General features: G+C 41.8%; 1 protein-coding gene across 2 annotated transcripts; it reads right to left on the minus strand.

The window, feature by feature from the left end:
• Positions 1–330: 330 nt before the first annotated feature.
• Positions 331–21,417, minus strand: ING3 (inhibitor of growth family member 3). 2 transcript variants are annotated; one of them, XM_073619810.1, is made up of 12 exons: positions 21,261–21,417; positions 21,051–21,122; positions 14,498–14,598; positions 9,864–9,929; positions 9,155–9,251; positions 6,813–6,884; positions 6,620–6,739; positions 5,213–5,379; positions 4,857–5,047; positions 4,062–4,257; positions 3,378–3,416; positions 331–1,115 (listed from the first exon to the last, which is right to left on the minus strand). In XM_073619810.1, the coding sequence occupies exons 1-12, from the start codon at positions 21,286–21,288 to the stop codon at positions 999–1,001; spliced, it is 1,266 nt and encodes a 421-aa protein (XP_073475911.1). In that variant the 5' UTR covers positions 21,289–21,417; the 3' UTR covers positions 331–998. The 2 variants fall into 2 exon arrangements, with proteins under 2 accessions (XP_073475911.1, XP_073475912.1); XM_073619811.1 differs by lacking the exons at positions 21,051–21,122; positions 21,261–21,417 and adding an exon at positions 20,772–21,018.
• Positions 21,418–22,518: the final 1,101 nt, after the last annotated feature.

A 22,518-nucleotide genomic window follows, 5' to 3' on the forward strand; every position in this document is an offset into this window, starting at 1 on the left:
TATTCTTACTCAAGGCCAATCTTGATCCAGCACTGTGCCCCAGAGCATCGTCTCCCTCTCTCCTAACATGAGATTGAGGCAGCAGTAGGAACCATTGGCTTCAGTTACACCCAGGTTCATTAATATTAGCTGTGTGCCCCTACCCTCTTTTACTGCTATTAGGCTCTTCTCTGATATGAAGAACTTTTAAAAGGCATGTGTGTGATGGTGTTTGCATATAAAGCAACTTCCTTTGGATTTATTAATTATTTAATCATCTACAAAGCCAAAACATCTCATCACAGAACAGCCTACCAGTCAAAATGTAAGAAATATTCACAAACATCATACTTCCTTATTGTTAATTCATAACAAAATGTCAAATAAGTTTTATTTTACTTGCTTGTCACTACTACATTGAAAACACAAAAAAAAATCATTTGGTAGAAAAGGAATCACACTGATGTTGATACCAGTGTTTGTGTAGCAACAATAACAAAATTGTCTTTTTCACATAACAGATTAAATAGGTTATGTACACAGTTAATGGATGCCAGCCCAACAATACAGACAAGTTTCTTCAGCCAGCTGAGATATGTTTTTTTGAAGGAAACAAAATATATATAAAAAAAGAAAGGAAAAAAAAGGGAGCTTAAAAATTACTGCATACTCTTATTTACTAGTAGATCCTGTGACATTGTATACCAATTTTTAATTTTAACCTTTCATTTCGTGCAAGACATACCTCTGTAAAATATGCACAGAAGTTAGAGATAACCCTCAGCATTGAAATCCCATGACATATAGAAAGAAATAGAATTTCAAAATGCCAAATATTGACATATGAGATGATGTACTGATAGCATTCTTTTGAATACTTCAGCAACCGTCCAATCCACTTAGCAAACTGTTGCGAATATGAAATGATGAGCAGGTCTTCAGTTTAAAAATAAAAAAAAGAAAAAAAAGAAAAAAAAAGGGAAGTGTAAATTAAGAGGTTTAAAGTTTTTTTCCCCATTTTATTTATGTCTGCTTCCTCTTCTTTTCATGGCAGCTGTGCACTGTGGACAATACCACTTTCCTTTGGGAGCTTCTGATAATCCTACACATCCATAATGAAACCATTCAATAGGGCACTGAAAAATAACAAAATGAAGCAAGATTATTCAAATCACTAAATATTACACATAATGACTTGATTTTCCTAGGAAAAAAAAAAAATTGGTTTAAGAGCAGTCATACGAATAAAAAAACAACATTTGATTATCTTTTTACAGCCATTAGCAGTACTTGCACACTCCTCTGTCTCTATGAGGCATTGGGGAGATTTACAAAAACTGCTGCACACAGAATCTGGTGCAGCTGTGCATGGTAACCAATCAGCTTCTAACTTCAGCTTGATTAATTAAAGTGACATTAAAAGGTTCAGATGTTTTTTAAAAAAAAAACAAAAAAAAAAAAAAACACAACAAACATGTCATACTTACCTGCTCTGTGCAGTGGTTTTGCAGAGCAGCCCCAATCCTGTTCTGCTTGAGTCCCTGCCAGGGTTCCTCCCCCTTAAATCAGTGCCCCCAGAGCAAGCAGCTTGCAATGGGGGCACTGGTGCCTGCTCGCTCTCAAGCCCGGCTCTATGTATCCAAGGGTTTACAACCACTTTAATCACAGCCAGTGAGCCAATGAGGAGAGAACAGGGGGCAGGGCTGAGTGACGTCATCACGGCTCTGGCTAATCACAGCGCTGGAGCCGCAATACCCAGATGTAAGTTCCTAGGGAGATGTCGGCTGCCAAAGCGGTGAAGAAGGGTCACTGTGGGGGGCTTTGATTTCAGGTAAGTCATTCATAATGAGCTAGTATTAGCTCATTAAGCCTTTATCTTGCAGGGTTTTTTTTTTTTGGATAGCCTAAAACAGGTTTAGAACCACTTTCAAAGCAGTGGGAGCAAAAAGGCGCCTGCTGCTATCTCAGCCAATGAAGAGAGGGAGTCCCAGGACAGCCGAGTCTCTGATGCACATTGCTGGATCGAAAGGGGGATGTGGGGGGAGCAGAACACAAGTTTTTTACCTTCATGTATAGAATGCATGAAGGTAAAAAAACCTTCAGCCTTTACAATGCCTTTAATCTTAATGCATTTTATGCATTAAGATAAAAAAAACCTTCTGTGTGTAGCAGCCTCCCCTGCACCCCTCCAATTACTTATCTGAGCCCCATTTCTCGCCAGCGATGTCCACGAGTGTCTTAGCTGTCTGGGTCTCTCCTCCTGATTGGCTGAGATACAGCAGCGGCGCTATTGGCTTCCACGGCTGACAATCAAAGTTAGTTAGCCAATCAGGGGAGAGAGGGGGTCCGTGTCTGACTGGACACACGGAGCTGTGACTCGGCTCGGGTGCACCCATAGCAAGCTGCTTGCTGTGAGGGCACTCCGCAGAAGGGAGGGGCCAGGAGAAGCGAAGAGGGACCCGAGAAGAGGAGGATCTGGGCTGCTCTGTGCAAAACCAACTGCACAGAGCAGGCAAGTATAACATTTTTTTTCCATTTATTTTTTTTATAACAAAACACACAACACTTTACAATCACTTTATGCTTTGACAATGAAATCTATAATATGATTGGTTACTATGCACAGCTGTACCAGATTCTGTGTGCACCAGTTTTAGTAAATTTCCCCCCAATGTGTTCTAAATTTAGAAATGTATCTGTATATGTTTTACAAATAGAAAATTAGACCAAAAACCCCTCTCAACCTACAACGTGACTGATTTGATGTATATATCAAGTGCCCAGTCATGCCTCTGCAATTAAAAAACTAATTGCGATGCATTTTACATGCAATTCAATTAAATTTGCCTGACACCAAAAAAGGGTCAGGCAATTTTTACACCACACTAAACACACAAACGCTGAGGTAAGCACTGTACCTAATACTCTTTGTAGTATTAAACTAACCAGCATGGATACAATGTTGTTTAGTTTCCCACGATAACTAGCTCTTTTAAAGAGTACATACTGTCTTCCATCCAGTGAAGCTGGTCATAGCAGTACCCCTTCATATGAAAATACAGGCATCTACCATAAACTGACCAAAGATATAAAAAAGTAACAAAAAAAAAAACAAAAAAACAAAAACACCCCACACAAAAAGATAAAAAACAATATATGCAGCAATATGGGGGGCCAAAACTAAACAAGAAAGAAACTTGCAAAAAACAGGTTTGGTGAGCAATATACCTCATACATTTAAACAAGCTGGAAAATCTCCCTGCACAATATGAAATGCCTGAGGAATTCAGAAACAGCCCAGCTGTCAGGAACATTGCTTGTTTCTATCAGGTTGTTTATCCCACAAATCTTTTCTCATAAATTTTATTACGTTTCAGAAATACATTTGAAGTACTTACATCTTGGTTATCGCAGCCTACCATTTCACCATAAGATACCTAAAATAGAAAAGCTATAATGTAGTAAATGTTTAACAAAAAACATTCACAAGTAGAAACACAGCAGAAATAAAGGATTTAAAAACACTCAGGGAGACATTTACCAAGCAAAATGAGCAACAAAGTTAGATACACATGTATTGCAATGACTATACAAAGGTTCTTGCCCTGCAATCCTGGGTAGCTAACAAACAAGGCAGTTTTGCAAATGTTTCTGATAGATTTACACTGAAACAATTACACACAACTAAAAGGAGGTGGTCATGGACAGGTTTTATATTGTTGCAGTGCTACTTTACAGCAGCAGGGGAAGAGAGGATGGGGGGCGATTTTTGAATCAAGCTGCAAGATTCACATGGTAAGTCTTATAATTATTATTTCATTTACCAAATGTGTTATGTTGTAAGGAAGAACTACAAATAACACACAAGATTTTCAGCAACTTTTTGCTCTGTAACCATAATATAGAAGTTAGTAGTAGTTACGATCAAAAATAATGCCATGTTCTTGCAAGTTAGTGAACAATAATCTGAAAAATCACCTGTGCACTAATTTGAAAGAAGTAGGCTACATTTCTGCGGAGCAGAACATTCCTGTAAGACACCCTCTACCATGTAACACTCTTGAGTCAGCAACCAGTCTCACCTGATTACAGATGCAATAGCGGGGCTCATTGGGATCATATGTCCAGTCAACTTGATTATTAGAATCTGTCTCTGGAATAGCTGCTGTTTGTTGATGAGACAGCTCATGTGCTAGAGCGGATGATGACGAGCAAGAGGATAATGACGAAGAGGAAGATGATGAGGAAGATTGTTGACTTGAAGATTTATTATTGCTCCTGAACAGCAAAAATAAGGTACATTTGAATAACGTATGTTAAAATCCAGTCAGTCATAGAAAGGGGAAAAAGTGATGGTTGACCATAAATCGAATAAAAAAAATGCTAAGATTTATATGTGAAGTCCAACAATATAATGGGATAAAGAAGGTACATACACTTTGTATGCATGTTAAAGACACAACACAACTGTAAAGCATTTTATTTCAAATGCTCAAATGTTGTATGCAGCTTCAATTTTTCAATGTGAAGCATACCAAAATTGCCAAAAAGCTCACACAGAAAAAAGTACATTTAGGTGTAGCAGATAACAATAGCAATGCTGATAAAAGACAGAAGGGTTTATTAAAACACTTTGTACAATGAGCTTTGTATGCAGCGACATGCGCTCTTGGCATGCCTTTGATGCCAGAATGAATCAACTTCTGAGCACATCTGTGGAAGTTTCGTTACCCCAGCCTGGGCAATCTTGATGGCTGAAGACCAAACCCAGAAGAAGGGTAAGTAAAGAGCTCAGAAGCAGTGATGTAGCAACAAGGGAGATCGCAGCCATCGCCTTTTTTGGAGGGGAGCATGTAACTTGTCTAAACTTTACTCACTTGTTTTTCCGCCCACTTCTTGAGTCTGTGGTTGCTGAAGATGTCAAGGTCTGTGTTAGTGTAGAAGCCAAGGCTGAAGAGGAATAACTTGTAGAATCTCTAGACAAGAACTCTCTCCCAAGTTGAAAGTCGTTATTTTTAAAGGCCTCGTAACTGGCTTTCATACTGGACGTTCTTCTTCCTTCTTTCATCTGTGTATATTTAGTAGAAGCAGATTTAATATATTATAAAAGATAGTACTCTGGTATTTTTGGTTCAATATTTTCACATATTTCACACAAGAGAAAAGTAAACTGTAGATACACCAAGTGCCAAAAACAATAAATATGTAAAAAACATGAATACACATGTAGTACCTGTGCTGTGGCTTGAACTGCTTGAGCAGCTGCCATGGTAATGGCCCCAGCTCCAGCCCCCGCAGCAGCTCCACTTGAAAGAGAACTCAAGTTATATGATGCTAGTGGCTGGGAGGAATTCACGTTGTAAACATTAGTAGTAGTAGAGGACAAAGTATTTCTACACCCTAGGGAAATACAAGAAAAAAAAACCCCCACATAATTATGCATGTCTATAAAAACACATAATGCAAAGACAGAAACACCAGTTCAAAAGTGATCAGTTAGAATAAGCAAAGGGTGAAGCTCATTAGCAAGTATATAATGCGCATGTAAATGGACCATGTAACAGATTGGTAAGTATACAGTTTAAAAAGTATAACCAAAAGGCAAAACATTTTTTTTTTTTAGTTTTGGATAGAGTAGAGAGGGATTAGAAAGCTTGCCAGTTTTTATTGCTGTCTGTGCCCCTGTTAAGGACATTCACTCTATTTGTCCTGTTTACCATTATCATTAAAAGTAAAAGAAAATCACACATTTTGGGTTGTCCCCCATAAAAGTAAGAGAGGAGAAATCTTCCAATTGGGACACTAAAACTGGTGACCTGGGGGTCCCCAAGGAACTCCCTTAATCTGCAGGTATTTCCCCTCTATTCCTGTTTGACTATGGGTCAACAAATGAAGGGAAATCTCCACAACTGAACACAGAAAAAAAAAAAATCTGGAAGGGGTTATAACCCTTCCTTGGTCTATCCAAAATGAAAAAACAAGTTTTGCCTATAGTTATAGTTTAACTATTTGCTACACAAATAGGTCTAAAATCATACCAAAGCGTACTACATTCTTCTTCTTTACTGTTATTTTTCCTTCTGTCCATCCAGCTACTTTATGATTGCCATACGAGGGGCCCTAATCCATTTAACACATACCTAGCATCACTGCTTCAAACACTGTTGTTCTAATAAATAGAACTGGAAAAGTGTGCATTTTCTAGTAAAGTAATTGCTATCTCCTTTAACCAATGATTACTGGTGGCTAAACTGTTGTAGGCGATTCCAAGCACAACTTAATTTCTCTGCTCACTAGAGTGTGTAGCACAGGATTTAGCATATACTGTATATAGTGTTATGCCATCCCTCTCTTCTTACTACCTACAGATGTATATAGAATTAAATTTGCCAAATATAGTGCAACTTTCAGTGAAGTTCGCCTATTCTATGCCTCCAAACAAAAATGAAAACAAAAATTGTGTTAAAAGTTCACTTAAAAAAACAAAAACATTTTGGAGAAAACAGTAAACTACACTAACAAAACAAGATGATTTTATGGAGTAAAAAAGGATCACTAAACTAATAAATGGGGAATGTGCCCTAACCTACATGTGTCTGTCCCGGCAAACCAGTGTTTGTATGTATGACAAAAAACTTGCCTGGAGTATTTTCTTTAGAAGCATCAGAAGTAAGTGTTGATAATAACGCCTCAGACTTGAATTTTTTCTCTGGTACATGGTCTGTAGTAGAATGATGGGATGATGGATTGTGCTTCCTTTCTGTAGACATAAGCATTTGCGTTTAATGGCTGCTGCAGTTTAGAAATGCCATAACAGCACTCATTGTACTTACTCTCTCCTGAGGAATGAGAATGAGCATGGTGGTTATTCACAGGCTGAGATGGTGTGTCTAGTTCTAACGACCCTGAAAGAGTATAATTCAAAAAGTTATCAAACAATTAAAAGACCAATAAACAACCAACCCCCACTAGCCTCGTTAAAAAGGAAAATGTAGACAGTCCTTGCATCAAAGACTGACCTAAAGACACATCTTTTAGAGAAGCATCTTCCCACTCATACCCAGTCCTGCAGATGTTATGCACACATCTTATCTTGATGATCATGCATGTGTATATACTGATCTAAGCATTAATTCCTTGGTCATGTGTGCATGATACAATGTCATTCAACATTTATCATCAAGTTTAAAATCATGCAGTCTAAAAAAAAAAAAAAATCACATTACAAATATGAGAGCCAATATGTCAAGATCTGGCTGTCCAACGTGACTGGCTTGACTATTTATATCAGTTTTCCATGTGCTTCCTCTCCCCACCTTGTAGCAGCAGCTGAATTGCACATGTGTAGCTTTTAAACCAGGGAGAGTGCATGCATGTCCCATTTATTCATACAGCTACTTCCTAAGATAGATTTAATAAAAACGTTCTTTGATTTTTAATTTAAAGTGGTTCTGAAGTTAACATTTTTTTACCTTAATGCATTTTCCACATTAAGGTAGAAAAGGTTTTACCACTTTTTGTTCCCCCTCTTCCTTTCTTAATACTTACCCGAGTCTTCTCTTCAGCCACTGCTGTGCCCGGTTGCATCTTTTCGGTCTTCACTCCTTGCTGTCACAGGACAGACAAAGCAGTGGGAGCCACTGGCTCCTGCCACTGTCAGTCAAATCCTGTGAGAAGGGAGCAGGAGGCAGGACCAAGCTGTGCTGTGACTATCTATGGATACACACAGCCCAGCTCAGGAGTGCACCCACTCAAGTGCTCCCTCAGCAGCCTGCATGCTGAGGGGCCACACAGAGAAGAGAGCTGAGAACACTGGTGGGAGACCCCAGAAGACTCCACATTTAAAACAGAGTACTCTTGCATCTGCAAGATAGGATAGGTGGGCATAACCTTAAACTATAAGGAAAGGCAGAATGGAATTGTCTCGCAATTTACCCAGTAACCCAGGTCGCGCATGGGCACTTAAAGGAGAAGTCCAGCCTGACTTTTAGGCTGGCCTTCTCCTCTGGGTCACAGGAGTGCAATTCGTTTTGTACTCCTATGACCCATTTTCAGCAGAGAGCGGTCTGAAGTCCGCTCTCCGCTGACGTCACTGAAATCAGTACAGACAGCGCGTCATCCTGACTTAGGAAGTCTGGATCCGCCAGCTGCCTGGACTGATGGCAGTCTCAGCATCTCAGCGCTCCAATGAGCATGGAGGAGCAGAACTGGAGAGATGCTGACTGACAGGCAGCAGCTCTTTGCTCAGGGAGGTGAGAGAACCGAGCCATCGGCGATGTTCGGTGGCTCGGTTCTTAGTGAAGAGGCAGCGGGGGACAGATACAGCATCGGTCTGATGTTGTATCAACCTAGGTGAGTATGAATGTGCAAAAAAAAAAAACCCACCATACTTCTCTTTTAAAGCGATTCTAACTAAAACAATAATAAAAATAACAAACATGTTATACTTATCTGCTCTGTGCAATGATTTTGCGCAGAGCAGCCTGGATCCTCTTTTTGGGTCCCCTGGCTTCTCCCCCCTGCTGAGTTCCCCCAGCTTGCGATGGGGGCAATCAAGCAGGCTCGCTTCTGAGCCACGCTCTGTGTGTCCATTCACACACAGAGCACGGCTCCGTCCCCCTCTCTGCTCATTGGCTCACTGGCTGTGATTGATAGCAGCAGGAGCCAATGGCTTCCGCTGTTGCTTATGCTGCTGAGGAGAGAAAGACTGGGAAGTGTTGCTGCTCTTCTGCATATTGCTGGCTCAAGATGGGGCTCGGGTAAGTATAAAGGGGGGGTGGGGGTGAGGATAGAATGCATTAAGGCAAAAAAACTTGCCTTTAGAACCACTTCAAAAGAAAGAGCAAGAGAAGAATGATGGACTATTTGTCCCCAAACAGTGTAATAGAGAAATGTGCATCACACAGGCAATCAATCCCAAGAACAATAATTTCTCACAGGCTTTCATGTATTGGAAGGTCGTAAGGAGAACAGTTCTCATTTTCAATAGCAACCAGAGTATCTTTTGTTATCCAATACTGCAATGAAATCTGAGGTAAAATTTGATCAGTTGATTTGGGTAACAAGATCTGTTCTTTCATGGGGCTCTTTTACACACAAAACCTACAATGCCACATACTGGAAAATTAACAAATCTATTTAGCTAATATTATTATGAAGAAAAATGTGCACCCACTTCTTTCCAATATTTCAGTAATGCCAGCATTATCAGCCTCCAATTCCATTTTAAATTTTGCCAGTTCTTGGTCAAGTTTTCTCAAATGACGGTCTACCTATTAAACATTACAAACAGGAAGTTAAAATTTTCCAAATTATTTACACATATGGAGGGGGTGGGATTACCAAAACTGGAGTACACAGAATCTGGTGCAGCTGTGTATAGTAACCAATTACATTCCAGGTTTTATTGTCAAAGCTTAATAGTAAAGGCTGAAGTTATAAGCCGATTGGTTTACTGTGCAAAGCTGCACCAGATTCTAAACACTTCAGTTTCAGCAGTTCAGCATAAAATGTAATTAACATTACCAGCATCTGCAGAATTTCATTTATAGCAAGGTCAAGGTTTTTTTAATGCATTCAAAAATGAAAATAACAGTTTTCAAAAAACACACAGAGATGAAAATATATCAACTTGGTATGAAAATAAATGGGAAAGCATTCTACCGTGTAAGCCAAGGACAGGTTGCAACCACTTTGCAGCTCAAACTGACAGAATTTTTTTTACAAAAAGTGCAAGCTTAATTATTGCATAAATCAAAAGCTGTGTTTGATAATTTGATTGTTAAAGGTGTGAAGCATTATAAATTAACAGTGTGAGGATTCTATATTTTGTTGTCAATCAAAACACAAAAATTTAGGTAGAATTGACCCACGGTTTTGCTTACCAAATCATAGATTTGATTTGCTAGCTGCACTTTCTCATCTGCATCTTCCAAGGCTTTAAAATAATCCTGTAATTAAGGAATAATCTAGATAAGAGTCAAATGGCAGCTAAATATTAGCAGGTTCTTTATTCACAGGTACCCACATGTATACTTTGCTTTATGTTTAAGTAGAATAGTGCACTGGAAGGAAATCTGTGCATTCTCACCGTGCTCCATGCAGAGGCAGCAAGATCATGAGACTGATCTGTGCATAAGTGGACCTATCTTTAAAATTGACATTATTCAGTAACAAATAGTTTTCTTGCAATAAATAAAAAATGCTCACTTGAGTGACCTAAAAGCCTAGACAGTCTCGATCACAATCTCAGGCTCGGAATGAGTACTGTAAGAGTTTTACAAAAAGACTGTAGATAGTCTTGTTTTAAGCCAAACAGACTAATAGGTGCTCAGTGAGATGTAAGGATAAGCTCCGGCGTGTTCGCACACTCCACGTGCAGAGCCCGCCAGGAAGTCGGCACGGCGCTGCGCTAATCACAGGCAGCGAGACATGTTCCCGATGTGCGGCTGCAGAGATCAGGAAATGTCTCACTGCCTGTGATTAGCGCAGCGCTGTGCCGACTTCCTGGCGGGCTCGGCACGCCGGAGCTCATCTTTAGTGAGAAGTTAACAAGGCTCAAACTGCAAGCCTGCTTACTTATGTAACGAGCAAATGTGGCTCACCCTATGTAGGGTTGTACCGATACTGATTTTTAATCGGCGAGTACCGATACTTTCAGTCAAGTATTCGCCGATACCGAGTACTGATACTTTGCGGTGCGATTTGCACCAATACAAAATAAATGGACACAGACCACACTGCAAAAAAAAAACAAAAAAAACGCATGTGATTTGAACAGGAATGCGGTGCGATTCCTGTCCAAATCGCATTTGATTACTCCCAACACTCCTGGGTGTGCAGGAAAGGGAACAGTGCCATCTAGTGAACAGTTTATTAAAAATGATATAGAACTCACATTAAATAGGAGCTCCAGGCTCCGTCAGAAAAAATAAGATTATAAAAAAGACAAATACTGTAGCTGCTGACTTTTAATATTAGGACATTTACCTATCCACGAATCCAGCGGTGTCTTCACCTGAGCAGATTTTTCAAACTGCTCTCGGGTGCTGCCGCCGCTATTTCGGGTAAGGGAAACCGAAAGTGAAGCCATGCGGGTTCACAGCTGGAACCCTACTGCGCATGCATGCAGCAAGCTGCGCTTTGTGGATGGCACGGTGGCGGGGAAAGGGGGGGACTGTCAAAACCAGGTGCCCGCTCCTAGGGATCGACCGATATCGTTTTTTCGGTGCAGATACGATACCGATATTTCGTCCACCTCTCTTGCCGATATTTTGTACATTTAAAAAAAAAATTATGCGTTCGCTTCTGCATTGGAGCTCGGCGGGACAGGGCGCATTTACATTTTTTTTTATTTTACCTTTTATTTTTACACTGTTCTTTAAAAAAAAAAAAAATTGTGTCACTTTTATTCCTATTACAAGGGATGTAAACATCCCTTGTAATAGAAAAAAAGCATGACAGGACCTCTTAAATATGACATCTGGGGTCAAAAAGATCTCAGATCTCATATTTACATCAAAATGCAATAAAAAACAAAAAAACAAAAAACAAAATATGTCATTTAAAAAAAAAATCTCTCTTTAAGAGCTATGGGTAGGAAGTGAGGTTTTGACGTCGCTTCCGCCCTGCAATGGTATGGAGATGGGTGGCCATCTTCCCCTCACTCCATACCAAGCCAGGGAGAGGACCCGATCGCTCACTAAAGAAGAGGATACCGGGGTTATGGTAGCTAGCTGCTGCCATAACAACGATACCCCTCTTCAAAGTGCCGACGTATATCAGCATGAGTCGTTCCGGAAGTGGTTAAGATGCCAGTAATCCGGGAAGTGATATCATGACATCACTTCTGGATTACTAGATTCGAGACCCGAACGCGAAGCATCGGACGTGCCGGCTGTGGGGGGGGGGGGGGGGGGGGGGGGACACGTCACGTCCCCTCCCGCTGCTTGTAATAACAGCCGAGCGACATCGGTTGTTATTACAATAAAGCTGACCATCTGCTCTACAGAACGGAAACGGGTGATGCATGCATCACCCCAGTAAAACCCCTTTAAGCAACATCGGAAATAGCGGTCAGTTTTTTGACCGATACCAATACTTCTAAAAAACTGAATATCGGCCGTCGATAAACCGGTCGATCCCTACCCGCTCCCCCCCCCCCCCCCCCCCAAAGGTGCCAAATGTGGCAGCAGAGGCAAATAAGTGGAGCTTCCCCTTTTAGATGGAGCTCCACTTTAAGTACATATCTGGTCAAACGCAAAATCTGCATAGGTGTCCCGGTCCCACTGATGATAGAAAATGAGATTGGAAGAGAAGTTCCGGGACCCCGTGGGTATAGGGAGGAAGTGATGTCAGCTTGGTGGAGGATCACTTATACATGTCCTCCAGCCCTGTGAGCACCTCTAACGACCTTGATTTTCTATCATCCGTGAGACCGGGATCCCCTATGCAGATTTTGCATGTGAACTGTACCTATTATGAGTTCTAACACTTTTAATAAACTGCCCACTAGATGGCACTTTTCCCTTTTTTATACACAAAACACACACAAGAGAAGTAAAGAAAAATCGCATGCAATTCGGACAGTAATCGCACAGTATTGCTGTTCCAAGTAGTATCGATGATCCCACTGCACGTTCCTGGATAAAGCTTTAGGAGTAATGGGTGTTGCAGCAACAACCAGCTGGAACTGGAAACATCAAAGATCAAATGCACATCCCAGATACTTGCAGAGAACTTGAAGCACAAGTTCTAGTTAACACTTTCCCAATTTGTAGCAAATCAGCGTGGCAAGTCTCTACCAAGAGCAAAGTTGCAGTGATGAGTCTACAGCAAGAGCTCTGCAAGTCTACAGCATGAAAATTCAGCCCTGTGGTGAGATTACTATTGCACAACATAACTGAACCAGAACTTGCAGCAGACTTGCAGAATGTTTGCAAAGAAATTTGATCTGGAGTCATGCAATGCGAACTTGCTTCAATTGCGCAACAAACTTGTGAAGCCTGGCAAGTCCAGCAATAGCTTAGCAAATCATTTTCAAACTTGCAGCTCAATTTCGTGCAATCTGGGATATTCACTAGCACACCACGGATCGTCAATTACGTTCAAATCTTTATTTCAGAATGATCACAGAGGACAGAGTGCAACGTTTTGGAGCCTCGCAGGACCCCTTCGCCAGGCATGTCATGAAGGGGTCCTGCACAGCTCCGAAACGTTTGCACTCTGTCTTTTCTGATGTGATAATTCTTCAATAAAGATTTGGACGTAATTGACAATCCGTGGTATGCTGGCGAATATGTGGATTTGTATTGCTGTTCAAGTCGCATGTGATTGGCGCCCATTCATTTTGTATAGACGCAAATCGCACCACAGAGTATCGGTTTTGGGCAATTTTTTTAAATGCTTGGTATCGGTGCATCCCTACCCCTGTGAAATTATATATATATATATATATATATATATATATATATATATATATATATATATATATATATATATATATATATATATATATATATATATATATATATATATATATATATATATACACACACACACACACACAGGATGCTATGCATGCAAAGATTTGAATACAAACACTGAAACTCTTAATATTTACTGGACCTCTTTTACATGCAAACAAAAAAGGAAAAAATACAAAGACTATAGTTATTCTTTAAATAGTAAATGATAACAAACACAAGTTTCAATGCTCTCAAACAGCATTGCCTTTGTATATCATCAGTAACTACTTCAAATACAACTTGTGCTACCCTACAAAATATGTACATTTTAAAGGATAGGTTCACCTTTTGTAACAGGTTACATCTGCATATAGGTATGTAATATATAGTCACTGTGTGGGGCTGCACCTACACAGCCACATCATTCATTCACACTGCTCTGTGAATGAATAAACTAGAAGTCCTGTCTGCCACAGCAGCAGGCGGCTTGTAGTTCTCAATGAACTCTTCCTGTTCTTGTAGTTCTCAATGAATCTCTTCTAGCAATATAGTAACTGTCTGCCTGTATGGGAGGTATAGGCAGACAGCTATACTGAGTGTCTGCAGTAGCCCAACACTGCAACTGCCATCCACTGATCACAGGTGCAATACTTTACAGGCTGCAGTGTAAAAAAAAAAAAAAATTTACACTTTTTTTTTACCTGCAAAATAATGCACATTTATTATTATTATGTTTTTTAACAAAAAGGTGAAAATTATCCTTTAAAAGTGGAACTAAGCCCTTCTCTCCTTTACAGCTATGGAAGCTGCCACCTCTGCTTGAAATGTAATTGCCATGGTGCGTCACATGCGATCAGTTACAACACCAGCCATTTCATGCTTTGACATTTGGTGAAGAGCACAAGCAACTGTGATTCTTATCATTTGCAGCATGCCTGGAATGTTTAGCTATTTTGGGAAATGGTTAAATTGTTGAGTTTAGTTCTGTTTTAAGTAATTTGCAGGTATCCAACCTACTGCAGGTATCTACCAACATATAACCTACAGCTTACTTTTTTAATAGCCGTCATTTGTTCATCCCTCCATTCAGGCTTGTTCTTCTTGGCATTAGCAAAAAACTCTCCGACCCGCTGTTCTAACTGGTCCATTGCATCTACATTATAAATATAATTATAAGATCATCAAGAAGTAGACAAATTTTTAGGGCTGTAATTTTATCACTGGAAATTGTTGAGCGTGCAAGAGTAGACAGTAAAAGGATAAAGCTGGACATAGATGGGGAGAACTTTTAATGAAAATTCTTAGGAAAAAAACATTTTAAGAAAGTTTGTTCATTTTTCTGATTATTAGTGGGTCAAGTCGATGTTCCATTTTCAAACACAGTGACGAGAAAACAAGCAGGATGGAAAATCTTTCGTGAACAAATTCATTTCTAACATTGTCTGTGGTTTTCATTCAGTAAAGTCTATTTAATCCAAAATCAAATGTTAAATGAAAACAAAATCTCTTCTGTTCTGAGAATTTTCCTTAAACTTTTTGTTTGAAATTCTATTCATCTATTCTATTCATCTATGGCCAGCTTAAGGCTACCTTTGTGACCATATTTCACGTTATACCCTTTCCTCTCCCCGTGTCCATTCACAAAATTCCTTGTATTATTTTCATAGAATGCAAGGTGTTCTGTAAATTGACAAAGGGAAATTCAGTCATTTAGCTAGCTGATCCATTGATGGTTTTTGGCATTACTTCCTGGTTTGTTGAGAGAATTCTGGTATACCAATTAAGGACACCTGATAGAACACCTGGCCTTTTCTTCAGTGGATTAGAGATCCATTCAAGTGGTAAGTAAGGAGGGGGGTCACAGGCTTTCTGGTAAGTCTCCATTTTTTTTACTTTGGTGATTGGTATCATGCAACTGGGTGTTTGATTATCCACTCAACACGGCTTTGCAATGGACTTTAGTCCCATATGATTTTTTGCAGAGATCTGCACCTTTTTTTATATATTGCACTGAAATTTATGCTTGAAATTCATCTCTAGCTGAATTTTAGGTTTTGCACAATTGATGGCACTTATTGCATTTTAATTAGTACATGTTTTAAGTTTTGCATATTTCTTTTTTATGCAATATTTCGCTATTGATTTCCTATATTGTTCATACACTATTGATTACACTTTATTAATCTTTGCACCTGCATTGTGTTATATATTGCAAGTATATTTTTAGTGCTGCACTCTTTATTTACAATTTTAAAAATCTGCCTTTAATATCACTTTAAGGTTAAGTTCACACTGGCATTAACAGCAGGCATTTGAGGCTGGGTTCACACAGCGGCTCACAGCAGGAGTCCGGTGCGTCTCCATTCACCGTTTCAGGTCCTATAAGAGGTGTTAAAAACATCCCTCAAATGCTTATGCAAATGATACAATGGACAGCACACAATGCCGTTCACTCTATTAAAACATTTAGCGTTAGCGTCGCTTCAAAATTGAAGCCTCGTGGCAAGTCAGGAAGCGTTTGAAGCCTTTCAACGCCTCCCATTCAAGTCTATGGTAACACTTAGCAAACGCTCTGGCAGGCAGTTGAGGGGCAGCAAGATTAGTTTATTTTCTGTAAGGAAATAGGCATTTGTGGAATGCTTTTAATGCACCTTAATGCTCATCAAACGCTTCAAAACTGCTTGTAAAATGCCCATACTAAAGCTCATTAATGCAAGTCTAACATCCATACTAACAATATAGGGGTGTTTGTTAAGCGTTTGAAATTTAGTCAAGTGTGAACAAGCCAAACAAGCCCTAAGAAATCATAAATTGGTATTGTATGGCGAGTGGCTCTCCTGTCTTCATTTTGAATAGTCAAAAAGTTATATGTACAGAGGCTCACAACTGTGGAGAGCCAGCTCCTGCAGTCAGGAGGTAGGAGATAAAAGTACAGCCAGCAGTGGAATATTGTCTGTTTATAGTATATACTTTAGGCCTCATCTACACCATGGTGAAGATATGTCAGTTTTTCTGCACACGTTTTGCAAGGGCACAAATAAAACAATTGTTCTCTATGTGCCCTGTTCACATCATAACACTGGTATCACATGCAGATTCTGCATAGGAATCTGCAACATATAAACGCATGTCTCTGCAAGTGAAATCTGTGCCATTTATCCATCAGTTTCATGCACATATGATGTGAATGAGCCCTTAGTACAACTATGCAGCCACTGTATGTGCTAATATACTGTAGTAGCATTAGCCATGTTCTGCGGCAGTAAGGGCGACTTTCTGTCTGATGCTGGAAATAAAGAGAGCTGGGATTCTACAAGGCTTCCTCTGAATGGCTGAGATGGAGAAGCAGGCAGGTGAGGTCTTAAATTCAACCTCGGCCAACCAGAGGAAGCCTTGTATTCATTGCTAAAAAATACAAGACGACTTTTCCTGAATGGTTGAGAAGAACTCAGCCCAACTCTAGTTTTGGGAACAAATGGGAAATCACCTAGTACAGTGGAACACAGCACCGTATACTGTATGTAGCTAATGTTGCTACAGTATATTAGGGAGCACACAGCGGCTGCATAGTTATGTTATTGAAATAGTTTGTTTGGATGAAGTTGGCCCAAATAAACTATCTAAAACCTTATTAACCACTTCCCTACCAGGCCAATTCTGACATTTCTCTCCTACATGTAAAAAATTATCATTTTTTTGCTAGAAAATTACATAGAACCCCCAAACATTATATGTTTTTTTTTAGCAAAGGCCCTAGAGAATACAATGGCGGTTGTTGCAACTTTTTATCTCACACAGTATTTGCGCAGGAATTTTTCGAACGCGTTTTTTTGGGGGAAAAAAACAGTTTTGTGTTTTAAAAAAAAAAACAAAACAGTAAAGTTAGCCCAATGTTTTTGCATATTGTGAAAGATGAAGTTATGCCGAGTAAATGGATACCTAACATGTCACGCTTCAAAATTGCACACGCTCGTGGAATGGCGCCAATGTTCGGTACTTAAAAATCCCCATAGGCGACGCTTGAAATTTTTTTACTGGTTACATGTTTTGAGTTACAGAGGTCTAGTGACAAAATGATTGCTCTCGCTCCAACGTTCGCTGCGATACCTCACATGTATGGTTTGAACACCATTTTCATATGTGGGCGGGACTTACGTATGCGTTCGATTCTGCGTGCGAGCACACGGTGACAGCGGCGCTTTAAAACATTTTTTTTTTTCTTATTGTTAATTATATTTTCTTTTTTTTTTATTTTGACACTTTTTTGAAAAAAAAAAAAAATTTGATCACTTTTATTCCTATTACAAGGAATGTAAACATCCCTTGTAATGGGAATATGACATGACAGGTCCTCTTAATAGTGAGATATGGGGTCAATAAGACCCCACATCTCACCACTAGGCTGGGAAGCCTGAAATAAAAATAAAACAATCACCGCTTCCCAGCCGAAGCGGCGCCGTTTTTTTGAATGGAGAGGCCAGGTGTGACGTCATAACATCGCGCCCGGCCTCCGATGATCATAGAGACTCCGGGGACCATCTGGTCCGCCGGAAATCTCTATGATCTACATCCGGCACTGGCGGATCCGCTCTCCGCCTCACCGATCGTAACGGTGAGTCGGAGCAAGCACCGGAGGACGGCGGGAGGGGGATGTCCCCTCTCGCCTCCCATAGGAACGATCAAGCAGCGGAACGGCCGCTATGATCGTTCCTATGGTGTAGAGATTTGCCAGCTGAAACCGGCAATATCTGAATGATGTCTGTAACTACAGGCATCATTCAGATATACCCGCCCAAAGCCCAGGACGTCCTATGACGGTGGGCGGACGGGAAGTGGTTAAACCTAAAATTTTACGATATTTATCGGCGTATAACACGCACTTTTTTTCCCCCTGAAAATAGGGAGCAAATCACGGGTGTGTGTTATACGCCGACAGCGTACCTTGGAGGGGAACGAACGCCGCCAGAATTCACGAGCCTTCATCTCATGTTTACTCGGCTCTGACTCAGCTACCACGTCACACACAGTCCCGCCTCCGCCACTGGCATTGGACCAGTGTTCTGTCTATCACAGGAGCTGGTCCAATGCCGATGCGGGACTGTGTGTGAGAGAGCCGAGTAAACAGGAGACGACGGCTCGGTGATTTCCTGCACTGTCCAGGCTGCAGATGAGCACTGAGGCTAAAAAGGGGCATTGATCAGGTTGCATTGATGAGATGGGCTGGGCATTGATGAGGCTGCATTGCTGGGATGGGCTGCAGATGGGCATTGATGAGATGGGCATTGATCAGGCTGCATTGATGAGATGGGCATTGATCTGGCTGCATTGATGAGATGCGCATTGATCAAGTTGCATTGATGAGATGTGCTGCAGATTGATGGGCATTGTTCAGGCTGCATTGATGGGAGATGAGGCTGCAGATGGGCACTGACCCTTATTTTAATTCAAAGTTGTTTATTTAAAAAATAAGGTTTTTTTTTTTTAAAAAGCTTTGGAAGGAGTAGAGAAGGATAACACCTGTCAGGTTTTTATTACTGTTTGTGCCTCGATTCATGCACTCTGTTTGTCCTGGTGACAAAGGTGCCCAAAAGCGAAAAAAAAAAAAAATTCCCAAATTTTGAGTTGTCACAAGAACAGAATTGAAGGGGAAATCTTCCATGTGGTAGACTAGTTCTGGTGTACCTGTTTTCGTAGAAGTTATCATGTTGATAACAGAAGAACGGAGCAGGAGAAAGTCACATGCCTTAGGGCTTTGAAGAGCGACAAGAAAACACTGCAAAAATAGGATAGCCGCACTCCCAAAGTAGATGCAATGGAAAAATATTTTATTGAGGAGTATAAAAACCAAATGCAATGACAAAGGCAACCTTTTCCCCTGCCATTGCCTAGTCATTGCTCGTTTGCATTTGTTTTTATGCTCAATAAAATATTTTTTCCATTGCATCCACTTTGGAAGTGTGGCCATCCTATTTTTGTTCTTCCATTTGCCAGCAGCAAAGGGTGTGCACCCCATCTGATGCGTGTTCATTTGCAGCCCAGCAGTCTTCACCTGGAGCAGTTTTTTTGTTTTGTTAAGAAAACACTGCAGAGATATGGCACAAACAAGGGGATTATTAGAGGGGAGGTTGGGACTTTATATGAAGCATACATGCTTCATATAAAGTCCCAACCTCCCCTCTAATAATCCCCTTGTTTGTGCTATAGATTTGGGATGGAAACGCTTGACCTTACCAGGTCTTGGTTTCATTTAAAGTCCCTAGGGATGGAAATGGGTGACCTTACCAGGCCATGATTTCCTCAAAGTCCCTAATACTAAAAACCCCCTTCTCTTGTATTACTGCAGAGATATGCTCCCAGCTCAAATTTCACGAATGGGGTTTACATCCACTTTAATGCATTCTATACATTAAGGTGACAAACCTTCTGTGCTGCCCCACTTTTTTCTTACCTGAGCCCGATTTGATCTAGCAATGCACACAAGAGCAGCGGCTCCCACTGCTGTCTACCTCATTGGGCAGACTAACAGCAGCAGGAGCCATTGCCATCTTCCATAAGCTGTGACACGGGAGTGGGGGACAGGGTCGGGTACCACTGTGCCAATAGATGCAGCAGTGGGGCTCAGGAGCGAGCATGTACGGGTGCCTCCGCCAAAGAGGAGGGGCCTGGCAGGGGACCCCAGAGAAGGAGGATCAGGGCTGCTATGTGCAAAGGCATGGCACAGGGCAGGTAAGTAGAGACATATTTTTTTTTTTTTATTAAAATAACAAACACACAGGTTTAATAACACTTTAAGGGAAATCTCCCCAATGAGACACAAATAAAAACCTGACAGGGGTTATAACCCCCCTTTGCTCTATCCAAAATGTTAAAAAGGTTTTGCCTTTAGTTCTACTCCAACACTCATTGGCACCATAATATTACTGGTACTTCTTTTAGTGCCGGTTCACACAGGGGCGGCTTCAAAGTCATCTGACTCTGAAGTACAGCGCGGCTTGCAAAACAACTTCCGTATAGAAGTCAATGCAAGTCGACCCAAAGTAGTACAGGAACCTTTTTCTAAGTCAGAGCGACTTTAGTCGCTCCTATTAGAACGGTTCAATTGCAATGCATGGATCGCAACTTGTCAGGCGGCTGTGGCCTCTGTGTGAACCAGCACTTAGTGCATCTGGCAATTCATCATAAACACAAATGTGACCCGTAGGTTTCTGTGTTCAGATAATCCGGGTCTTGATGATATTTTGCATTGACATGGTATATGGATGATGCACCCTATACAATGGAGAGTCTTTTCTCAGATTGGTCTGGCTATATGATTATGAGCCCTACTGTAGCTCTAGATCCATGTAGATGTCATGTGAGTTCACATAAGGTTGCTGCTTGCACTGGATGTTATGCAGTGTTGTACTGATGTCAATGAAGAGGGCACGCCGCTGCCCCCTACTGTTAGCGCATGGTATAGCAGCAGGCCAGCAGGAAGCCGGTAACCCCTGGCAGCGGCTCTCCCGCCGTCTTTGTCGCACTACACACGATCTGGAGCACCATAGCGCCGACCTCCGCTATAGCCGGCTGTCCTTGTTTATAGGGAGAGCGGGGCTGCTCACGTACTCTGCACCTGCAGGTCCATCTCCCGCATTTCCGTAAACCTGTCGCGCAGATCCATGGGAAGCTGCTCGATCACTGCGGAGAGACAGGAGGGGAGGGAGAGACACAGAGGGCGGTTATTAGGCGGCGCCACTCCCGTCCACGTATAAAGCCCGCACCCCACCGCTATAAGAGCGCCCCGCGCCGCCATGGCGCTATACTTTCCCCACTCACTCTCCAGGTAATCCTCCAGGTACAGCATCTTGTCTTCTTAGCGCGAATTCCACACAACGGCGACGGTTTATTTCTCCCAGACAAGATGGCGCCTGGTCTGCAACACTAAAACACGGGGCGGGAGGAGAGGGCCAACGGGCGCGCCTCTCATTGGCTGCACGGGGGCCGCACAGGATTCTGGGAGATGTATTTCTGAGGGCGGGAGGGAGTGAGCACGGACTCCTCTCTGTCAGGGTGTAAGGCTGCTAGGCATAGTCCTGATAGGTGAGGAGAAGTCAGGGCTGAGATGCTGCAGAGATGTCAACGTTGAATTATTATCAGGGCTTTTTTTTTTTTTCTCAGAAAATAGATGCAGGAACTCAACCATAACCCCCACACCCCTTCCAAACTGCATCAAATAGTGGGTGTGGTTAAATTTTACGATAAACAGTGGAAGGGTGTTAAAGGGGCAATTATTACTGGGGTGCATTACGTGCAGAGTTCAGGGGGGAAGTGTTACACACAGAGTTCAGAGGTGCGCTACATGTAGAGTTCGGGGGTGTGCTATGTTCAGGGATGTGCTGCACGCAGAGTTCAGAGGTGCGCTACATGTAGAGTTCGGGGGTGTGCTATGTGCAGGGTTCAGGGGTGTGCTGCACGCAGAGTTCAGAGGTGCGCTACATGTAGGGTTCAGGGGTGTGCTGCACGCAGAGTTCAGAGGTGCGCTACATGTAGAGTTTGGGGGTGTGCTATGTTCAGGGGTGCGCTGCACGCAGAGTTCAGAGGTGCGCTACATGTAGAGTTCGGGGGTGTGCTGCACGCAGAGTTCAGAGGTGCGCTACATGTAGGGTTCAGGGGTGTACTGCACGCAGAGTTCAGAGGTGCGCTACATGTAGGGTTCAGGGGTGTGCTGCACGCAGAGTTCAGAGGTGCGCTACATGTAGGGTTCAGGGGTGTACTGCACGCAGAGTTCAGAGGTGCGCTACATGTAGAGTTCAGAGATGTGCAGGGTTCAGGGGTGTGCTGCACGCAGAGTTCAGAGGTGCGCTACATGTAAAGTTTGGGGGTGTGCTATGTTCAGGGGTGTGCTGCACGCAGAGTTCAGAGGTGCGCTACATGTAGAGTTGGGAGGTGTGCTATGTGCAGGGTTCAGGGGTGTGCTGCACATAGAGTTCAGAGTTCAGCCTTCTTCCACAACTGCTTACCTCTGCATCCCCCATCCACATCTCACCCCTCTTCAGCTCCAACCTCTGCATGCAACCCCCCCCAGCTCCACTAC

The sequence above is a fragment of the Aquarana catesbeiana genome, linkage group LG03 (assembly GCF_042186555.1).
Source record: "Aquarana catesbeiana isolate 2022-GZ linkage group LG03, ASM4218655v1, whole genome shotgun sequence".
Lineage (NCBI taxonomy): Eukaryota > Metazoa > Chordata > Amphibia > Anura > Ranidae > Aquarana > Aquarana catesbeiana.

Coding starts and splice junctions, on each gene's coding strand:
- ING3 (XM_073619810.1), bottom strand. CDS start 21,288: ATGCTGTACCTGGAGGATTACCTGGAGA. Junction 21,123..21,260: donor CCTGGAGGATTACCTGGAGA/GTGAGTGGGGAA, acceptor GTCTCTCCGCAG/TGATCGAGCAGCTTCCCATG. Junction 3,417..4,061: donor GCTATTGCATCTGTAATCAG/GTGAGACTGGTT, acceptor TTTCTATTTTAG/GTATCTTATGGTGAAATGGT.